General features: G+C 46.5%; 1 protein-coding gene across 50 annotated transcripts in view; it reads left to right on the top strand.

Moving 5' to 3' along the window:
* The window catches only part of LOC131132465 (ankyrin-3-like), an 88,350-nt gene extending 68,304 nt beyond the window's left edge, over nucleotides 1-20,046 (top strand). For 25 of the 50 annotated variants that reach the window (XM_058078105.2, XM_078788079.1, XM_078788077.1 and 22 more), the window contains 11 exons: nucleotides 169-6,033; nucleotides 9,728-9,802; nucleotides 11,880-12,011; nucleotides 12,101-12,244; nucleotides 15,174-15,747; nucleotides 15,811-15,949; nucleotides 16,034-16,165; nucleotides 17,480-17,563; nucleotides 17,655-17,810; nucleotides 18,187-18,261; nucleotides 19,107-20,046. In XM_058078105.2, the coding sequence (XP_057934088.2) occupies nucleotides 169-6,033; nucleotides 9,728-9,802; nucleotides 11,880-12,011; nucleotides 12,101-12,244; nucleotides 15,174-15,747; nucleotides 15,811-15,949; nucleotides 16,034-16,165; nucleotides 17,480-17,563; nucleotides 17,655-17,810; nucleotides 18,187-18,237 (7,352 nt within the window). In that variant the 3' untranslated portion in view covers nucleotides 18,238-18,261; nucleotides 19,107-20,046. Of the gene's footprint in view, nucleotides 1-168; nucleotides 7,228-9,727; nucleotides 9,803-11,879; nucleotides 12,012-12,100; nucleotides 12,245-15,173; nucleotides 15,748-15,810; nucleotides 15,950-16,033; nucleotides 16,166-17,479; nucleotides 17,564-17,654; nucleotides 17,811-18,186; nucleotides 18,262-19,106 lie in introns of all 50 variants that reach the window. The other 25 variants (XM_078788102.1, XM_078788095.1, XM_078788099.1 and 22 more) reach the window with 9 other exon arrangements.
* Nucleotides 20,047-20,820: the final 774 nt, after the last annotated feature.

Raw genomic sequence — 20,820 nt, 5'->3', positions numbered from 1 at the left:
TGTTCTTCCTTGAATACCAAGACTGCTTCACTGACCAACTCTCCCTCCTCTGATCTCTTCTTTTTTTTTCCACTTCCCAACATCTTTTTTTTTTGGTTTTTACTACTTCCGCTTTATTTTGATTTCTTTCTCCATAACTTCATTGTTTTTCGACAAATTACCCCGAAGAAACAGCAGCTGAGCGAAGCGCAGCAGCAAGAACACTGCCTGCTGGTCACCCTCACAAACCTGTCTTTCCAGCCAGACCTCACCCATCATGGCCGACTGCTCCTATTGCCGTCCCTGGCCAAGCAAGGCTCGGCGGAGTGGGGGGTGTCGCCGCCGCTGCCGCCGATTCACCGGCAGGCTCAGCAGCTGCTTCTCCACTGAAATCCCCCTGGCCCTTTTCCCCGTCTCCTGCATGTTCTGCACCTATTAGATCCACCACCACGGGATCTCCACTTCAAGCACCTAACCAGTCAATGCCCTCGTCCCCTTTGAGGTCTTACAGGACTATGCCGTCACCTATTAAAACCGTTGTACAGCAAGGTCAGTATCCGGTCCAGGCATCTGCCAGCCTGGTGTCCTCTGGAAGTCCGTGTAAGCCTGCCACGGATCCTGCATCCATCAAAAGTATCGCTTCGGCGTACGCTATAAGGACCTCCCCAATTCACTCGATACCCAACGGTTATGCGGCGGATAAGTCGTCCGCTAACGTAGCTCCGGTATCACCAAAGACCTCGTACAATATTTACAGTTCTGGTCTGCCAGGAGCACCAAAGAACCTCTCCAGCCTGTCCTCTTTGAAAACCTCTTCCGATTCAATCCAACGAGGAACAAAGTCATCCCTGTCATCTGTCTCCTCCGCTGGAAGGACGACCATCGCCTCATCGGAATTGTCCGCGATGAACGGAAACAGCTCACCCGTCAAACATCCGACATCCTCGTCCACGCCCTCTTCACCGTCTTCTCGGCTTCTTTCGGAGAGGAGCTGCAGCCTTCAGGAGAGGATCCAAGCCACCACGCAGGCGGCCACGTCCGGCATCAGCGCCGCCATAAACGAAGCCATCGACTCGTGCTCCGCCTCGGGTTACGGCACTCTTAAATCGCTGTCTTCTCCTCGTAGATCTGTCGCAGCGAGCTCTGCTTATGCTTCTCTGAGATCTGCAGCTGCCTCGCCGGGTCCGCCGGTTTCCTCAAATACGGTCACCGTTCCCGTTTATTCGTTGGTCAACGTCATGGTAGAGACCCCCGTCAAACCAGGGCCGGGGTCTCTCAAAATGGCGTTTCCCGATTCCCCTCGTGCCTCGTCTTCTTCCGTGTCGTCCTGCGTTACTTCCTCAAAAATCAAGTCCCAGTTGAAATCGCCTCCCTTCATCACTCCGCCCATCGTACATCGTGCCGCAGCTTCCAACCAGGAAATACTGAAAGACGTAGCCGACATGAAGGAGGACCTCATGAGGATGACCGCCATCTTACAGACGGACACGCAGACGGCAGCTAAAACTGTCCAAACGTCTCTCACCAGCACCCCTCAGGAGACCAAGTTAGATGACGAGGAGCCATATTCTCTGGTGGAGAAAGTCAAAGAAGACTTGGTGAAAGTCAGTGAGATCTTGCAGAAGGACATCGTGAGTGAAGGGAAGGCTAAAGGGAGGGTCGTCGAGGAGGATGGCTGGGAGGAATTTTCCACGGATGAAATCGCGGAAGCCCAAACAAGCGTCCTCTCTCACGAGGAGGACACACATCGGCTTAATGACCTAGAACTGGCGAGAGTGGTTGACTTTTTAACGAACGACATTGGCGCTAGCTCTCTCTCCAAAATGGCGGAACTGAAAAGTCGATACGAGGAGGAGGCCAAAGGGGACAGGGAAGAGAAACAAAAACGTGTCCTCAAACCATCCATGACGATACAGGAGCATAAGTTAAAAATGCCTCCTCCCGTCTCAGGAATGCTCAGATCTCCGTCAGAGAAGGACCTAAGCAAGCTTGCTGAGTCATATCAGGGTGGAGACACCATTCTGGAATCTCCAGAGGAGCTCTCTCACGAGCAGGACAAGAGCCCTCTGTCCGACAGCGGCTTTGAGACCAGGAGTGAAAAGACTCCTTCTGCTCCCCAAAGTGCAGAAAGCACAGATCCCAAACCTTTGTTCACCGATGCTCCCATCCCACCAAGTGTCACGGAGAGCATATCCGAGGTGGGTCACATTCAAAGTTACGAGCAGCCTTACGATGAACCGGTTCTCAGGGACGAGGCTGCGTCTGATCTTCCTTCAACGAGCTCAACCTCAGCCGTCCACGTGAAAGTTCCTGAGGAGGACTCGATGAGCGTGTGTCTAAAAGAAGAAACTCACATCACGACCACGACTCGAATGGTCTATCACAAGCCTCAGATCCCTGATGGCGCCGAGGTGATTGAGGAAGCCATGTCAGTCCGAGACATCATGAAAGCCTTCCAGTCCGGTAGGGACCCGTCCAAAGAACTTGCAGGGCTCTTTGAACACAAAGCCAGTCAGGACTCTGTCAAAGGTGATGAGCTGTCTCCTAGGTTCCTTGACAGAGACACTAAATCCAAACCCAAAGTAGAAAGAATAATCGAGGTCCATATTGAGAAGGGACACAGCACAGCCGAGCCAACTGAGGTTTTTATCAGAGAAACTAAGAAACACCCTGAGATGTACGTCTACAAATCGGACAGGAGCATTAAGGAACTGCTCGATTACGATGAGAACCAACAGGAAGAGGAGGAGTTGATTGTTGACGAATCCTTGCCTCCTTTTTTGGAAACATCTCGTGTTAACACTCCGGTGTCGCAGGAAGACGACAGTCGGCCGAGCTCTGCTCAGTTGATTGCCGACGATTCATACAAAGCCCTGAAACTGCTGAGTCAGCATTCCATAGAATACTGTGATGATGAGCTATCGGAGATCAGAGGCGAGTCCTACAGGTTTGCGGAGAAAATGCTCCTCTCAGAGAAACTTGATGCAGCATCAGCGTGTCACTCAGACTCGGAAGATTCTGCAATGATTGCTGACAAAAACCAGACATCTGACGATAAAGGTCCGCAGCATGCTAGCCCCAAGTCATCAAAAGACGGTTCTCCAAAACAGGGAACATTTTTGCACAGAGATGAACCATCGCAGTTCGATAAAGTTACAGTTCTCCATTATTCCACAGAACAAGGTAGTCCCAAACATGCCGTTTGGATGAGATTTACGGAAGACAAACATGACAGAAGCAGAGACAAACTCCTCTATGAGGACCGTGTGGACCAGTCTGTGAAGGAGGCGGAAGAAAAGCTCTGTGAGGTGTCCCGGTTCTTCCGTGACAAAACAGAAAAGCTCAACGATGAGCTTCAGTCACCCGAGAAAAAACCTGTCAGACGACAACTCAAAGAACCGAGGTCCTGGCCCACTTCGGCTTGCAGCAGTCCTCAGAAAACCAAGTCAGGCGAGGACGGAGTCTATAAAAGCAAACTCAGGGAGCCTTCCGTTGGTAGAACATTCGGCAACGTTCTACCAACGGAAAAGAAAAGCTCTAGCTTGCCAAGCAGTCCCCAGAAAAGCGATGCGCTTAAACACCAAACTAAGATCAGTGAATCCGAACCCTCTTCTCCAACTTCAACATCCAGAGTCAGCTCAGCCAGGATCAAGTTTGAATCCGAGTCACACAGAAAAGTTCAGTCTGGTCTAACCAAAATCCCTCCTCCGGTTCAACCAAAACCTTCAATGAAGACATTACAGGAGAGCAAACTTCCGGTTTACCAGTTTTTAGCTGACAGAAAAGCATCCAAGGTTAGTGAAACTTCACAAGACGACATCTCCAAAAGTAGGCAAGGCGATAAATCTGACAAACCTGATTTGGTATCACCTCAGTCCCCAAAACACGGTGAAGGTACGTTGAACAGAAATATCCCAAAGCTCCCCCTGCAGAGACAAAGTAGTGCGATTGAGCCTGAGACAGGAACCGGTAAAGTCAAAGATGCTCATGCTATTATCACTCAAGACGTTAGCGTTAGCGGTCATGGTCCTGAGAAAGAAAGCGATCATAACAAATATCGATTCGCAGCTGAGGTTTCAAGTAAAAACAAAGAAGAAATGACAAATAAAAATGGCAGAAAAAAATCAGACTCTCACATTCCGGTAAGAACGCCAACCAGTTTCAATGATAACGACCTCCCAAAGACACCTGCAGTAACGAAACCGTCACAGATCCCCACGCTATCGAAAAGTAAAAACCTTGAGAAAACCTCAGCAAAAACCAATGAAAACGTCACTTTCGAGATTCTCGATAACGCTCCCAAAGATTCCAACTCCAATAACTTAGTCACTTCCAGAGACATTCTGGAGAAGGTCATCACCGCTCCAACCGCTGCAGCAGCCAAAGACAACTTCAAAGGCATGAAAACGTTGCCCGTTTACGTCAGCCTCCAGGTGGGGCGGCAGGCTGAGCGGGACACCAAAGGGGGGGCGCTGCAGGCCGTCAAACAGAACCCGCTTCCCATCAGCCCAGATGACGACACGCTAGAACAGATCTCGTTCATAGATAGCTCGGGGAAAAGCCCCCTTACGCCCGAGACCCCCAGCTCTGAGGAGGTCAGCTACGACCTCACGTCCAAGACCCCCGATGGCTTCATTACTTCATTACTGACGGGTCAACCCAGCCCCATCATGGAGGTATCTGAGGAATTAGAAGATGACCAAAACAGAGACATTTTCTCTTTTAAAGTTCCCCCGAGCGAAAGCAAAACTCAAGCAGACCTCGCTAATGCTAACATGCTAGAAAATAAAATGACTGATAATTATCAGATATTTGAAAATAGTTCCATTCAGAAAGAAAACACAATCAATGGCTATGACGAAAAAGCTGGGCAAGATGTCTCCAAAGACAAAGGGGTGGCGTACATCGAGTTCCCCCCTCCGCCTCCTTTGGACCTTTCAGAAACATCCGATCCGGACAGGAAAGGTTCTTGCGCTTCATCGGAAACCGAGACGGAAATGATGGAAGTCAATTTACAGGAGGAACACGACAAGAAGCTGCTGACTGAGCCAATAATACGGATCCAGCCTCCTTCACCAGTGTCCCCCGAGGGGGGGGACGATAGTCAGTCCAACGGTGAAGACGATGACGAAGGGTCAATCTTTCACCCGATTCCCAGTAAAAAATTCCCCTTCAATGCGACCGGAGAGGAAGAAGAACAATGTAGGAGGGAGAAATTAAAGAAACATGACAAGAACGGAAACAAAGAACCAGCGGTTGGAACCAATGGCTTCAATGGTTCTAATGGTTCTAATGGCAAGGTAGAGGACTACGAATATGAACAAAATGGAAATGACCAGTCAATAACGGATTGTTCGCTCGCCACCACAGCTGAATTCTCCCATGATACCGATGCGACAGAGATAGACTCCTTAGACGGATACGATCTCCAGGACGAGGATGACGGTATGTACGAACAAGCAGACTTGAAGTCGCTCGGAACATCGGATAGTCGCAGAGACGTCTGGGCGCCCGACACGTTTCGATCTTTGGATCGTTCTTTTCCTCAAACAAAACTTGAAGTGATCGAAGAGGAGAAAACCCCAGAGGAGTGTCACAAGGACCATCAAGACTTTCCTTCAGATGGTGAAAAACCGAATAACGGTCTTGAAACGAACCAACAGAAACCCTCACCCAAAGAGGGCTTTTCAGATACTTACTTTAGTTATAAATTAGAAGAGGAGTTCAATTCTCCTTTTAAGACCGTTGCTACCAAAGGTCTGGACTTTGACCCCTGGCCCAGTAAAGGCAGCGACGAAGACGTCGTCAACATGGAAGAAACGCAAGAAAGCAACGGCGAACCCAAGCCTTTTGGCCTGGCGGTCGACGACCAGTCTCAGGCCACCACACCAGACACCACGCCGGCCCGAACGCCAACAGACGATAGCACGCCGACAAGCGAGCCCAACCCGTTCCCATTCCACGAGGGGAAGATGTTTGAGATGACGCGCAGTGGTGCGATTGACATGAGCAAGAGGGACATGGTGGAGGAGAGGCTCCAGTTTTTTCAGATCGGTGAGCATTGCTTCTCAACGGGCAGGTACAGGGTTAGGGAACCTAAGGTAGATGCCTCCTCACGAGACAGGGGTCAGGATGCAACCTGTAGTTCTGTAGTTGTCCCTCAGGTTCCAGCGCGGACGGTCTCTGTCCAGATAGAAATGTCGAAACCGGTTAGCGGGTTCTTTACAGACGCAAATGAGCCGATGTTCTCAACGTTTAGAACAGGAACAATCACATCTGATAGCGCTAGTAATTCTTTATGTAATCGCACTTTTGATAATGTCACAACTTCGGGTATAAATGTAGTAAACTATGCAAATTCTAGCGGTTCCTTGGATACACCAGGAACGATTGACCGTTTGGGAAGCACTTTCTCCCAAAGCCCAAATAGCCCGACTGCACCTGCACCAACCAACCACCAATCATTGAGTATCAACCCCAACACCAACACCATTGACCCTCATTGTGTTCCTTCAGATGTTATTCAAGCTAACAGTAATCGGTCCAACCTGATAACCAACCTTGACAACCGCAGAAATAACGGAAGCGGTCTTCCCAATGTAGCAATACCAAGCACAGGACCCAAAGACGTAAAAAAAATCATATCCAAGTCCAGGATACCAGTGAGATTCCCTCGAAATCAACTATGCAAACGCGTTGACACTGATAAGACGCAAGGCAAAGCTAATAGATTCCTAATCGGGACACATACGTTTAGGGAAAGGCTGGACCCCCCTGAGAATTTAGTGACTAAATCTAGAATCCCAGCAGTGAAAGCCATGAAACGTTTTAGCCAAACCGATGCACGGCTAGGCCAACGTAAAGATAAGCACTTTGCTAAACGCCATCAAAAAAGTAGCAACCGCGACACCGCAGATTGGTCAGTCATTATCCAAGTACAGAATCCTCTGGACCCGACCATTCCCAACGAGGCCGAGCCTCCCGTTGAGGACCGGCAATGCTCCACAAGCAGGGACATGTTCTCCTCAGAACCATCTAGACGTTCCTGCCCTTCACTCACCTCCACATCCACCACATCAACACCTTCTGCTAGAGCCGCGAGCGCTGAGCTTGAGCAGTCCAGCAGTCAGAGGAGGAGGAGGAGGAGCAGGAGGAAGAGTAGGCCGACACATGGAGGGGAGGAGCAGAAGGAGGAAGAGATTAAGGTTGATCAACCAATCACGAGTCCCGTCACCGCTAACACGACTAGTTTGTAAACTCTTTCTAAGCACTTCCTGTATATCTTTATCTCTCTCTGATGCATGCAGATGTCGTGGGGTCGTTGTGGTGTCATGCAAGTGTAGCCGTCACCATTTTGTGTTATTGTGTTGTCTGACGAAGCCTTTGTGGCTCATCTTTTGATGGTCGATGGAGATGTTTCGATGTCAAATCCTGGACAGTCTTGCGAGAAAGGCTCCTTCGGTTTGTGCGTGGTACGTTACGTTTCCAACCTTGTGATAAGTCAAAGTATTCATATCTTTCCTTGGTTAGCATGTTGGCCCACACAGTCGGGAGATCTGGAAGACCAATCTGGTATCCCAATCTCTGTTAGCGTCTCTGTTTCGTGGGTGTTCTCCGGGTACTCTGGTTTCCACATTAGGCTAACTAGCAACCCTGGATTCCGCCCACATTTGGTTAACTGGCGACGCTACATTGTCCATAGGTATGAATGGGCGTGGGAATTATTGGATGCGCCTTACAATTGACTGGCGACCACGTCCACGATGTACCCCGCTTGTCGGCCGAAGTCAATTGGGATAGGCTCCAGCATACTCTTGAACGTATTTTTCAGTGACCATCTGTACTCAGCAGACCAACATGGGGGCACTCACTCAGAAGCTCAGACCTCCAAAGCCGAGACCAAACAATTTCGACATTTCGTACTAAAACTGTATGGCAGTTCTCTGGAGTCTTCTGATGAAGTGCAATGGTTTCTAGAACCCGGCCTGGTTCTCCTCTACTTGCCAGCTCGAACCGAAGGAGCCTCTCCAAGGATCAGTATTAGCTTGTCAGACCCGCCATGACAAAGAACCTCAGTGGAGACTTAGATGCTAACAAGTGTGACGTTGTGTTGGTTTTGCTCTGCTTGCCCGGTCCGTAGATGTCATGTTTGGTGGTGTTTTTGCTCTTTGGGAGCGCTGGGAAAACAATTCATTGGCCAGACGTGACAATCAGACCTCATGCAGGGTTTCACGGATGTCAGCCGGGTGTACGGATTAGTGACTTCCTGTTCCGTCGTACGCGCTAATTGTTTTCCTTAGACTTTAGTTACTTGTCAGAATGTCCCAATCCAATGTACTTTGAAGATCGGATCAAATCAGCTTCTGTCGCGCCAAGTTGGTTCTGTCTTGTGTCAAGTTGGTTTCCGTACAACGTTGGGCCACACTCCAACATGGTCGGCGTGGGAATGTGTGCCTCAAAGCCGGTTGCTACTCCACACCCGCCAACACCGTAGGCTCCGTAGCTACAGCAGTAGTTTCCCCTCACTGTGCCCAGGCGGCTGTGTCGTGGTGCGGGGAGCCTGCACAGGAAGGGCCGCTGCAAACGCTTTTATTATTTATTATTTTTTTATTTTATTATTATATACTATAATGTAATGTATATTATTTTTATTATTTATTATTATTGCAAATTTCCCCACTGAGGGATGAATAAAGGCATATCTAGCCTGCACAGGAAGGGCCGCTGCAAACGCTTTTATTATTATTTATTATTATTTATTATTATTTTTATTGTTATATAATATAATATGTTTATTATTTATTATTATTGCAAATTTCCTTACTGAGGGACGAATAAAGGCATATCTAGCCTGCACAGGAAGGGCCGCTGCAAACGTTTTTATTTATTATCATTTATTATTATTTATTATTATTTTATCATATAATATAATGTCTATTATTATTATTATTCATTTATTTATTATTATTGCAAATTTCCTCACTGAGGGACGAATAAAGGCATATCTTATCTTATTTTAAAAAAAAAAAGGTTCAGTACCAAATCGGATCGGAAAGATGATAAAAATAATGATAATAATAAAAAATAATAATAGTAATAAATAATAATTAAAAAAATAATGAAAAATAATCGGATGGTATCAGGACATCCCTACTTGCACCATTTTTTTGTTCTCCGGCAGACAAGGCGTGTTTCAGCTGGGTTAAAAGAGGCGGAGTTACCACCCATACCGCTCCCTACTGTCCCACTGTGATGTGTTCATGAGCGAGGGTGAACGTAGCACCAAATCATGCCTGCCGGATGGGTTCTGGTTTCAAGTGTCAGCCATGAGTTGTTTTCATCAGCGGTGGGAATGTTGCCTGACGATGGATTGGTTGCTTGTGACGTGAAACCAAAACTCTCCACACGTTTATCGTTTTATTAACAGTACTGGACATTTAAGACTTTTCTCTCCATTGATTTCTTCTGTTTTGTGAGCGAATACTTCAAATACCACAAACACAACCCCTGGGGATGTTTTGTCTAGAAAAGCAGGGGATCTCCAGTAGGCGATAATTTGTACGTAAAATAAGTAAAAGTGACTCAGGAGTAGCAAACTCAATGTTTTTATTTGTGGTCGTTTCTTCTCTAAACCCGTTTGTGGTGTTTCATTTTGACTTAGCACACCTGAACTCATCACATTTTGTTCATTTGCCCGTCTCACTTATCTCACAATGTTTTTGTTGTGTCGGACACCGCCTGCTTTTAGGCCCCCAGAGTCCCTGTGAGAGGACGGACCTCCGCATGGCTATAGTCGCAGACCACCTCGGACTCAGCTGGACTGGTGAGCCCACACACACACACACACATACACATACGTACACTCGAGCCAAGCCAAGGACAGCCAGTCTTGTAGTCTTTGCTGCCATCTGGTGGACACTTTGTGCCACTACACCTACGTCCTGATGACTAGTGCTGCAGTGGCGTGGTCCCATCCATCAGCATCTCATGTGCACCACATCACCAGCAGGAGGTTGAAAGTTGAATGCCAGCACAAATGATGAGTCGTGATGTGCGTGTCGGGTCAGAGGATGTGCACGCTGACGTCAGCGTGAAAGGGGCGTGGTTTTGTCTGCAGCCCAGACAAAACCAGACCACCTGCACTGCAGCACATGCCCACGCCCCTGTGGATGCATGTGTGTGTATCTGGTTGTGTGTATCTGTGTGTGTGTGTGTATGTGCATACGCAGGGGCGTGCCCGTCTGACTGGTGGCCCGGCGAGCGCTCGCTGGAGGCTCTGATCCATTTTTAATGTGCGACGCGGCGCTGCAGTCAACAAGTGAACACAATGTTCTCTCCACTTTCAATTTACCGCCCAGAATGGATCTCACCTGCAGAGAGTTTATAAACGCCAACGCCAAAAGTATGCATTGACAGATGATAATGTTCTGTTTAGAGAGTGATAAAATATATTTATTATTGTGCTGAATACACACTGATATTGTTTTGAAAATTAGAACATAACATTTCTCATTGTTGGATCTTAAGGAGGTTTGGTTTTTCCAGGTACTCCGGTTTCCTCCCCCATTCCAAAAACATGCTAGGTTAATTGGTGGCCACTCCAAATTGTCCATAGGTATGAATGTGAGTGTGAATGGTTGTTTGTCGATATGTGCCCTGTGATTGGCTGGCTCGCCTGAAGAATGGTTGTTTGTCTATATGTGACTTAGGATTGGCGGGCTTGCCCGAAGAACGGTTGTTTGTCTATATTGTGCCCTGTGATTGGCTGGCTCGCCCGAAGAATAATTGTTTGTTTTTTTGTGCCCTGTGATTGGCTGGCTCGCCTGAATAATGGTTGTTTGTCCATATGTGACCTTTGGCTGTCTCGCCCGAAGAATGGGTGTTTGTCTATATGTGCCCTGGGATTGGCTGGCTCGCCCGAAGAATGGTTGTTTGTTTTTTTGTGCCCTGGGATTGGCTGGCTCACCCGAAGAATGGTTGTTTGTCTATATGTGCCCTGTGATTGGCTGGCTCGCCCGAAGAACGGTTGTTTGTCTATATGTGCCCTGGGATTGGCTGGCTCGCCCGAAGAACGGTTGTTTGTCTATATGTGCCCTGTGATTGGCTGGCTCGCCCGAAGAACGGTTGTTTGTCTATATTGTGCCCTGTGATTGGCTGGCTCGCCCGAAGAATAATTGTTTGTTTTTTTGTGCCCTGTGATTGGCTGGCTCGCCTGAATAATGGTTGTTTGTCCATATGTGACCTTTGGCTGTCTCGCCCGAAGAATGGGTGTTTGTCTATATGTGCCCTGGGATTGGCTGGCTCGCCCGAAGAACGGTTGTTTGTCTATATTGTGCCCTGTGATTGGCTGGCTCGCCCGAAGAATAATTGTTTGTTTTTTTGTGCCCTGTGATTGGCTGGCTCGCCTGAATAATGGTTGTTTGTCCATATGTGACCTTTGGCTGTCTCGCCCGAAGAATGGGTGTTTGTCTATATGTGCCCTGGGATTGGCTGGCTCGCCCGAAGAATGGTTGTTTGTTTTTTTGTGCCCTGGGATTGGCTGGCTCACCCGAAGAATGGTTGTTTGTCTATATGTGCCCTAGGATTGGCTAACGACCAGTTCAGGTTGTACCCAGAAAATCTGAATATTTTGACCTTGGATTGGTTGAATCGGTTAAGAAATACGGGAGCGTTAGAAAGGAATCTACCACTCTGGTTGACAGATTGAACCCGATGGTTGCTGGTTCGATTCTCAATGGTAGATTTCAACACGTTAATAAATGTGTGAGGCATATCTAATTACTTGGCGACTTTGGCGATTCTCCGCTTGGTCCGAAATGAAACCCCCATACAAGAAGCGCAGGGATGTGCGGTGCGCTTTGCCTCCATGGTGATTTATATATAATGTTTGTGTGTTCCAGAGCTGGCCCGAGAGCTGGACTTCTCCGTGGAGGAGATCAACCTGATCAGGGTGGAGAACCCAAACTCCCTGACGGCACAGAGCTTCATGCTGCTAAAGCGATGGGTGCACAGGGACGGTAAAAACGCCACAAGTAAGCCGGGCGCACCACACGCTCGTCCGACTGCGTTGGGTTTAACAACACACTGATTGTCTGCGTTTGTGTTTGTGTTTCCTCTCCAGCGGACACTTTAACGGCGGTGCTGAATAAGATCAATCGCTTGGATATTGTGACTTTGCTGGAAGGGCCCATATTTGACTACGGTAACATTTCAGGCACGCGCTGCTTTGCCGATGATAACGCAGTATTCCCGGATCAGTCCGATGGTAAATTGTAGTCCACCTTAGCTCCACACTCTTTTAGACTCTCTCTCTCTCGCTCTCTCGTCTTTACCTTCACTGTTCCTCACCTGCTCTCTCTCAGCCAGACACGCCCCACCTCGTTAGCGCTTACGGAATCAATCATGCTTGACCCGACACGGCCTGGTTGATAGTGTAGATATCGTACAACAACGGCACTTTCACACTCTAAAAACAAAGTGTAAGGAATCAGGGTGTAACGGTACTGTACCATATTCCCAATCACTGTTTTTCCCGCACGGAACTTTTGCTTTTTTGACGCGGTACACATTAAGTGACGGACAGGAAGTGAGGTTGTTTTAGGAAACGGTAGATCTGTTTTCGGCAGGAACCAATCACGTGGTCATAACTCATGGTGTCGTCTTACAAAAAAAATGACACAATCATCACACAGCAACTTAACACTCAAAAGCTAGGTAGTAAATATACAAAGCGAGTAGCAATGGAAGTTTAAAATGAAAACGACAACGATTCAAAACTTCATCCCATCATGCATTTTGTCCCAGCAAAGCATTTCATTGATGTGTCTGTCCGCCAGAGGGAGGCTGAAGTAATTGCAGCGCCCCAGCAGCAGTAATCAATGAAATTCTGTGCTGGGACGAACTGCGTTTTTTTTTTTTTTTTTTTGACGCCATAGACACAGCCGGAGCGGAACTCACTCACGGACTTGTGCGCGCCATTTTATGACGTGGCTAAATTTAGCGGTTGTGACTTGGAAATTACGTGAATTTTATTTTTGACTGAACTGTGGTGACGGCTAACCGTTACACCCCTAGTACTAAATTGTACTAATTATTAGGTTTCGTCGGAGCATTTCGTCCCATGATGCATTGCAGTTGTACTTGTGAGTGATGTGAATTGCAAGGTTTATATTTCCGTCGACTCTATGGAAAAAATGTCAATTTTTTAAAATGTTTTCCATGTGTGAGCATGCTTCCGGGTCACAGCGCTGGTTGATTGCTTGCAGTCCATACCTTTGCTTTTTCTTTGGCTTTCTGACCATGACCCAGAAAGCTAACGTTAGCTTGCTTGCTCTCCTTCTGCCTTTCTCTCTTCCCTCTGGTAATAACGTCACCATGTTTGTTCTCTGACCCTGACACGCCCCCCTCCCCCCCGCGGGACATTTCAGACCACTTTGATTGGCAGGTGACGTGATGTGGAGGGGGCGGGGTCACGGTCAGAGGTGCAGGCCGTGTTGCGTTAACGTGAGTGTGTGCGTGCGTGCATGGTCCTCAGACTAACTCCTCCTCCCGACGCTGGGAAAGGCCTTTTTCCTCCTCATCCCAGCGTGTGTGAAGACGTCATCTCCTCCTCGCTTCCTCCCAGCTTCATCCTCCTCGAGGCCAACAGATCTCCTCCTCTTCCTGCTCCTCCTCCTCCTCCTAACTAAGACTAATTGCTGCAGAGAATCGCTGACTCGGCGCTGAGCACAGCGAGCTAAGTCATCCGACATGGCTGCTAGCTCCTTTAACCCCGCCCACATCCTTCCATGTCGCATTCGTGTTTCCTCGAAATTACGCAACTTGATCATCGTTCACTTCCTGTTTGTCATTAACGTCCTTTTTTGTTTGTTTGTTTGTGCGCTACCTGAACTAGCTCCAAACCCACTTAGATCTCCCACGCTCCCGCAGTGTCCTCAAACGCCTCACGGCGGCATCCCCCTCTCTAGCCCCGCCTCTTCTTCCTCTCCTCCTCCTCCTCCTCTCCCCGTTTGTCCCGGCGCCCCCTTCTTTTTCTCCTCCCCTCCCTCCGTGTTCCGCTTCCCTTCCCCCCCGCCCACGCCCCCCGTATACCTCCTTCCCGTCGCCCCCGTCCTCCCCCACCTGTGTGACCTGCCGTACTCCCCCCCGCTCCCCTCCTCCCCCAGAAGCCCCTTCGGCTCCTCCTCCTTCTTCTTCTCCCGCCCCCCACACCTCCACCTGCTGTCGCCGCCTCCCGCTTTCTCTTCGCCATGTTCCTCCTTCCCTCCCTCTCCTCCTCCTCCTCCGGTGATTTCATCGCCCTCTCTACCTGCCTCCTCCCCACCGTCCCCCCTCCCTCCTGGCGTCCCTCCTCACTTCAGGCGAGACCCTTCTGTCCCTGAAGTCTACATCTAAACACCTCAACTAATCTGCTAACTAACCCGCATGGCTGCTAGTTAAGCTAATCACGTTAAAATGAGGTGACTCCGCCCCTTTTAACAAAACAACAAAAAACAAGACTTCAGATTTCCTTTCCTTTAAATAAAAAAGTTCAATTGTTGACAAAAAAAGTCTGAAATTTATGCAAAAAAAATATTGTGAGAAAAAAGTCACTATTTAAGGGTCATTATTTTCCAGAATTAAGTTGTATTTTTTTTGACAACGTAAAAAATATTTCAGTTTTTTTTTACAAGAAGCCGTTTTTTTGAGAAAGAAAAGTAAATAAATAAAAGTAAATAAAAATGATATTTTTGAGGACGATAAGTTATCTCATTTAGTTATCAGAAATAAAAATATATAAAATAAAATCTATAGTAAAAATAATAATAAATGCTCTTCTGAAAGGAAAAATATAATAATTTGGCGAAAAAATGTGGCATTATTACGAGAATAAAGTGTCTTATTTTGAAAAAGAATATTTAAAAATTAATAACAATTGACAATAAAGTTTCAATGAAAAGTGTGAATGAAAAAAATTGATGACCTGCTTGGAAGCTGAGCAGTCCATTTGTGCCCCCCCGCCCCCCATTGGTGGTCCCCTATTGATGTGCCTGTGTGTCTTGTATCTTTTTGCCTTTCCTTTTTTGTCTCTGCTTGTTTCTTCATTTCATCACCTCCACCGCTTTGCCTCTGACTTTTCCCCTCTTCCACCTCCCCTCCCCAACCCCCCCATCCTCCCTTCCTGTGCTAATCCTGTCCTCCTGCCACCCACCCAGGGTACCACAATGTAGAACTGGAGCTGCAAACCCCCTCTGACCTGAAGTACACGCCCCCGACCCCGCTACGCTCCGACAACTTTTTCAGTGAGGGCGACTCCCCCGTAGACCCCCCTAGCCAGGCCGCCCTCGCCAGGCCTAGCGACCTCCTCCTGGAGCCCCCCCTGGTGCGGGTGGAGGACACCAGCCTGACGTCCGGCGAGAGCGGCGTGTCTCGCGAGTGGCCCGACAACGACAGACGGGCGGCGAAGCAGCGAGGGGCCAAGATTGAGTTTGAGGGGGCTTACGCCGCCGATAAGGACCGGAAGCCGGAGCGGGAGGCCGCCAACGGAAAGATGGAGGAGACGGAGGAGGAGATGACCCAGGAGAGGCTGCAGAGTCTCCTGGAGGACATCAAGCTGGAAGAGGAAGGCTCGGAGGAGGACGAGGAGATGACGGAGGAGAAGGTGCACGCCATCCTTCAACAAGTGCGTCAGGCAGAAAAAGATTTGTCTTCGCTCACAGGCTGGAGAGGCGACGCCGCCATCACGGACGCTGGCGCCTCTGACCTCGGCCCCGCCTCCGAGGAGGGCAGGTAGGGTCCACACGGCTGGCCTTTGGCTTCGGAACGTATCCAACCCATTTCTCTCCCCGCCAGACCCGAGAGTCTGGCCGACTCGCTGGAGCAGCCGCCGGCTCGCGGCGGCAAAGATGGCACCGACGCCGCGGGGGAGGGGTCGGGCAAGAGGAGAGGAGCCGAGGAGGGAGGAGGCGACAGATCAGGCCACAGAGTCCAGGTGAGAGGATGCAATCGTGCGCTGGTCAATAATGTGCTTGCGATGCCCCGCCCCCTTTGAAAGACCTTCACATGTTGCTCATAGTGGGCACAAAATATCATTCATGAGGATGAGGAGGAGGAGGAGGAGGAAGTGGAGGAGGAGGAGGTGGACTCCAGCTCTGAGGAGGAGACCACCGTCACCACCAGGGTGTTTCGCAGGCGTCTCATACTCAAGGTGTGTGCGCCTGCCATGTGCAGTGCACCGGTGTGCCGCTAGGGGTGCTCTAGTGCTTGTCTGCTTACCATGCAGTGTCATGAACTTTTTTAAGCACAATATTTTTTTTGAGAAATTTTACAGGAATAAGGATTTTTTTTAATACTTTACGTATATGTTTTGAGTATAAAATGTTATTTAATAATCTTTTTTTTAATTATTTAAAAATTATTTATAATCTTAAAAGTTGTAATTCCATGAAAGTAAAATTGCAAATTGGATAAAGTTTTTATATAGATTTTAATATATTTTAAAATATATTTTTTATTTTTCAAGAAGTAATGTTACAAGAATAAAAAATAATGTATTTTTTAATGAACGTTTTTGAGTCCAAAGTCCTAAGTTTGAAGACTGCATATTTCCAAAACAAAACTGTACACAAAAATAAGTGTTTACCAGAATTAAGTACTTGATTTATAAAAGTTCTAAAAACTTTTTTTATATAAAATTATTTATGACAATAAAATTCCTGTTTTTGAGAGGGAAACATTTTTTTATTAGAAACAAATTGTATATTTTGAAGAAAACAAATTATCCAAAATTGATAATTAAGTTGTGTACTTTTGCAGGAACAAAAACTTTTATTTCAATACTAAATAATTAATTAAAAGTATTTTATTTTTAAGATTTTTAAATCATACATTTCTGAGAATAAAAAAAATATTTTTTATTTTGAAAAAAATAATCTTACAAGAATAAAATTGAGGAATTTCAACACTAATTAGCATCTTTTCTGAGAAAATATTCCTCATAATTATTTAAAATATTGGAAATTAATTATTTAAATTATTAGAGATTTGAAAAAGTTATTATTTTTGGTAATTGTCATAGGTTTTTTTATTAATCTGTCTTTTCATTCATGTATTGTTTAGAATGAAGTGTTTTTTAGAACACAAGTTGGTTTTTGGAACTAAAATATGACAGTGAAAATCATATTTTTAGGGGAAAAAATTACAATAAATAGTTGTATAGTCACGAATTAAGTTTATTTTCTAGAGAAAAAGGTAGTTTCAAAAGGAGGAGACCACTTTCACAGGTGACGTGTGCAGTGCACCAGTCTGCCACTAGGGGTAGCTCTAGTGTGTGTTTTTATCTCAGTGAAGTGTGCCACGTGTCGTGTTGGTCACTTGTTGTCTGCATGTGCGGCCACGTGACATATTCTGACGGCTGTTCTCGGTGGAACTCATTCCTTGACTCCTCCCCCTCTCTTATACATCCTCTATCTTGTTTGACTCCGCCCCCTGTCTCCGTCCTCCATCTCGGCGCCTCCATCAGGGGGAGGAGGCCCGGAACGTTCCCGGAGAGTCCGTGACGGAGGAGCAGTTCACTGATGAGGACGGGAATCTGGTCACACGAAAAGTAACCACCACCGCCATCTTTGCCTCACACACACACACACACACACACACACTCCTATCCTCACCCTTTTATTTACCCCGCCCCCTCACAGGTAATCAGAAAGGTGGTTCGTCGTGTGGTGGGCGGCTCAGAGCCGAACCAAAAAGGCGCAGATGCAGGCGGTGCCGCCGTCGCCATAGCGACAGGTGGCGCCGCAGGAGGGTCAAAGGGCAAGAGGCGGGGAAAGCGGTCTGACAGGCCCAGAAAGGTTGGCGCCGTCGCGATAGAACCCAAACGACTTTGCCGGCATGACGTTTGGATCTTGTGTGTGACGAGTGAAGCCTTGCATTCTCTGTCTTGGCCAGCAGGCGGCGACAAGCCGCACTTAACCTAGTTTGGTGGTCTGTGGTTATGTTGAGCAAGCCTGTGCTGCAGGACAGAAGAAGAAGAAGAAGAACATAGAGGAAGTTGAAGCTTGTAGATGCGTGTTATGCTAGTTGTGCTAACGGTGTCGTCGTGGTGGTGAACTAACATGGGAGTCTGGCAGCTGTTAGCCGCGTTAGCTCCAGCAGAACCGGGTGTCGCCGAGCCCCATGACGCTAACTTGAACTCTTTTTTTGTGTTTGTGTCTTTCCGCTGCCCAGCCGGGGAATGGCAACAACGGCAACAAACCGGGGAGGAAGAGTCACTCGTAACAGCACAACTCCAGACGCTAGCTGGTAGGTTAGCCGTGGCTGGCTAGCATTCACTCACATGATATTGTTTCTTTATACTGGGGGTTGTATTGGGTTATTAGGGTTATATTGTTATTTATTTGTTAGAGAAATCTATGAAAAGAAATATCCCATATTTTTTATAAAATAAAACAATCTCACAAGAGTGAAATTGCGTATTTTCAGGAAGAAAAGCTGTATATTTTGTTGAGAAAATATTATATTGAGATATTTTTCAAAGAAAAACTAATCTTATACAAATAAAATGTCATATTTTTAAGAAGAAAGCTTGTAAATTCTCATTTTTGGAGAAACAATTTCATAAGAATGTTTTTGAGATTTTTTTAGGAATATTTATAAGGATAAAATCCTGTATTAGGAAAATCATGTTTTCTCTGTATTGCTTTGCTACAGTACAGAAAAACAAATCCCATAATACTGTGGTTATTTATTATTTTTTTGTCTTTTCTGTTTTTTTCATTTGAAATCGACAACTTGTAATATGAGTTTATCCCGAGAAGCACTCATTCAATCCCAGATATTTAAGGATTCGCTCCTCTTTCATCGGAAAAAAAAAAGTTTGTTTCCAACTTTTTCCGTCCTTTAGTCACCAGCAGTAAGAACATTAAGTTTCAGGAAAAAATACGTTTCTGACTAAAAAAGGGACATTTCAAACCGAACCTTCACTTTGACCCAAACTTAACTATATATATTTGACCAAAATATGTAAACAACTACGTCACAACACAATGGGTTGTAACCTACTGTCCGTTTTTAACGTCGTATGTTACGTCATCACCTCTTTGTACCTCCAAAAAATGTTAAATGGTGGTTTTATCGACGTTCCGCAGGTCTGCTGCCGTGTGGGAAACGGCGGGCGTGACTCATCGGTGCGCATGGTTTTTACCGCAAGACAAACTTTTCATTTGGCATGAGCATGTCCACCACCAGAAGACACTTTCAGGACGGTCGGGAACAACAACAACAACGGAGACCCACGGACCACACCCACTCACCTTTGATGGAAGTCATGTGACCAAACGGTCACAAACGATGACGACAGACAGATGAGCGAGACGCCTTACTTGGTCCGTTTTCTCCTGCCGAGCCCACGGAGTCGGGCTGTACCATGTGGTTCTTTTTTTTTGGATTTAATTGTGTGAAACAATCAGGCGCTTCGTGAGGTGTTTATGCACCGACGGGAGATGGAAGCTCTGCACTCGCCACGCTCTTCCCAAAATCAGACTGATGTTTTCAACGAGCTGCGTGTGGACTGACTGCATGCGACAACACTTTGATTTCGGCTTTCTTTTTCCCGCCAAATCCAAAGCACTGGAACTCTGGGAGAGGATGCCACGCCCCTTCCTTCACAGTAAACTTGCACATCTTTGCAATGATAAGAATTCTAACAACAACAACGCAAAGCTTCATCCGTGTGCTTCTACAACATCCTCTCATTTCCACTCACTGTTGTGTCCAAACGGGACTGTTTTTTAATCATTTGGATTGTTTTTATTTCATTAACAAGAGAACAGAGAATCTCATTTTTACCTGTATACTCCAAATGGAAGACTTTTTACTGCTACTTTAACATAACACTGTTAAAAATCAGATTTTCTGTTCCTGTGTGAACCTTTTTATTTGTTTTTTTGTTTTTTTTTTTGCATTCTTATGAAGCTACTTTAACCTTCCTTGATGGTACCAACATGTATGACACAACCAACATAGCCTACACTGGATGATCCAAGACCTTATTTAAACAGGAAAAAAATAAATGATGTTTAAACTGAACGGTATCTTTTATTTATTATTGGGCTTTTACAATACTGTATTATAATACTAATATTTGGACCCTTTTTCTACCGTATCAGCTGAATCTAAGTGAAATGACTAGATTGTGCTAAATGCTGACATCTGGTGGACAGAAAATGAAACATAAACCACTAAATAACATATTTTATTTGTATAGCGCTTTTCAGAGTACTCAAATACGCTTTACAGTAGAGAAAAAGAAATAAAAATAGAGTTGAGTAAAAACAGAGTAAAAGATGCATTAAAATACAATATCCAAACATTCATTCAGAGGTAAAACAAGGCTAAAAGCGGGGCTACTTGAGCGGCTTACCTCTTGACCACCAGGGGGCGATCCACCCTCAGATTTTCTTCACCGAAGAAGAAGTAGCAGTTGTAATTCTACGTTTTCAAGTGAAATCACCACCAAACAAAGCCAGACTGCTTTCCAGGGATTCTTCTTACGTTCTGTTACGGGGACTCACTCCCGTGGGTGTTGTCACGTCGGTAAGTTGTCTTATTTTTTTCATTCATTTAACAACGCCGAGTGGCAGAGACGCTAAAATAGCTTAGCATGGCTCCATGTTGACGTCTAACGGCATAACGTTATTACTTCACTAAACATGGCGTCATTTAATACAGAAACAACGGTTAAAGCCGTAAAACTATTGATTTTGTAGTATGTAACGTTAGCGTTGTCACGCCCTGTGTAGGGTCCCACTTGACAGTTTGTTTATGTTCGCTCTCTGGGCTTCAGTTTCCGTTTTGGATGCT

The sequence above is a fragment of the Doryrhamphus excisus genome, linkage group LG2, assembly GCF_037039965.1.
Source record: "Doryrhamphus excisus strain RoL-2023G ecotype Guam linkage group LG2, RoL_Dexc_Guam_v1.1, whole genome shotgun sequence".
NCBI classification, from domain to species: domain Eukaryota; kingdom Metazoa; phylum Chordata; class Actinopteri; order Syngnathiformes; family Syngnathidae; genus Doryrhamphus; species Doryrhamphus excisus.
This window is presented reverse-complemented; position numbering and strand designations above follow the sequence as displayed.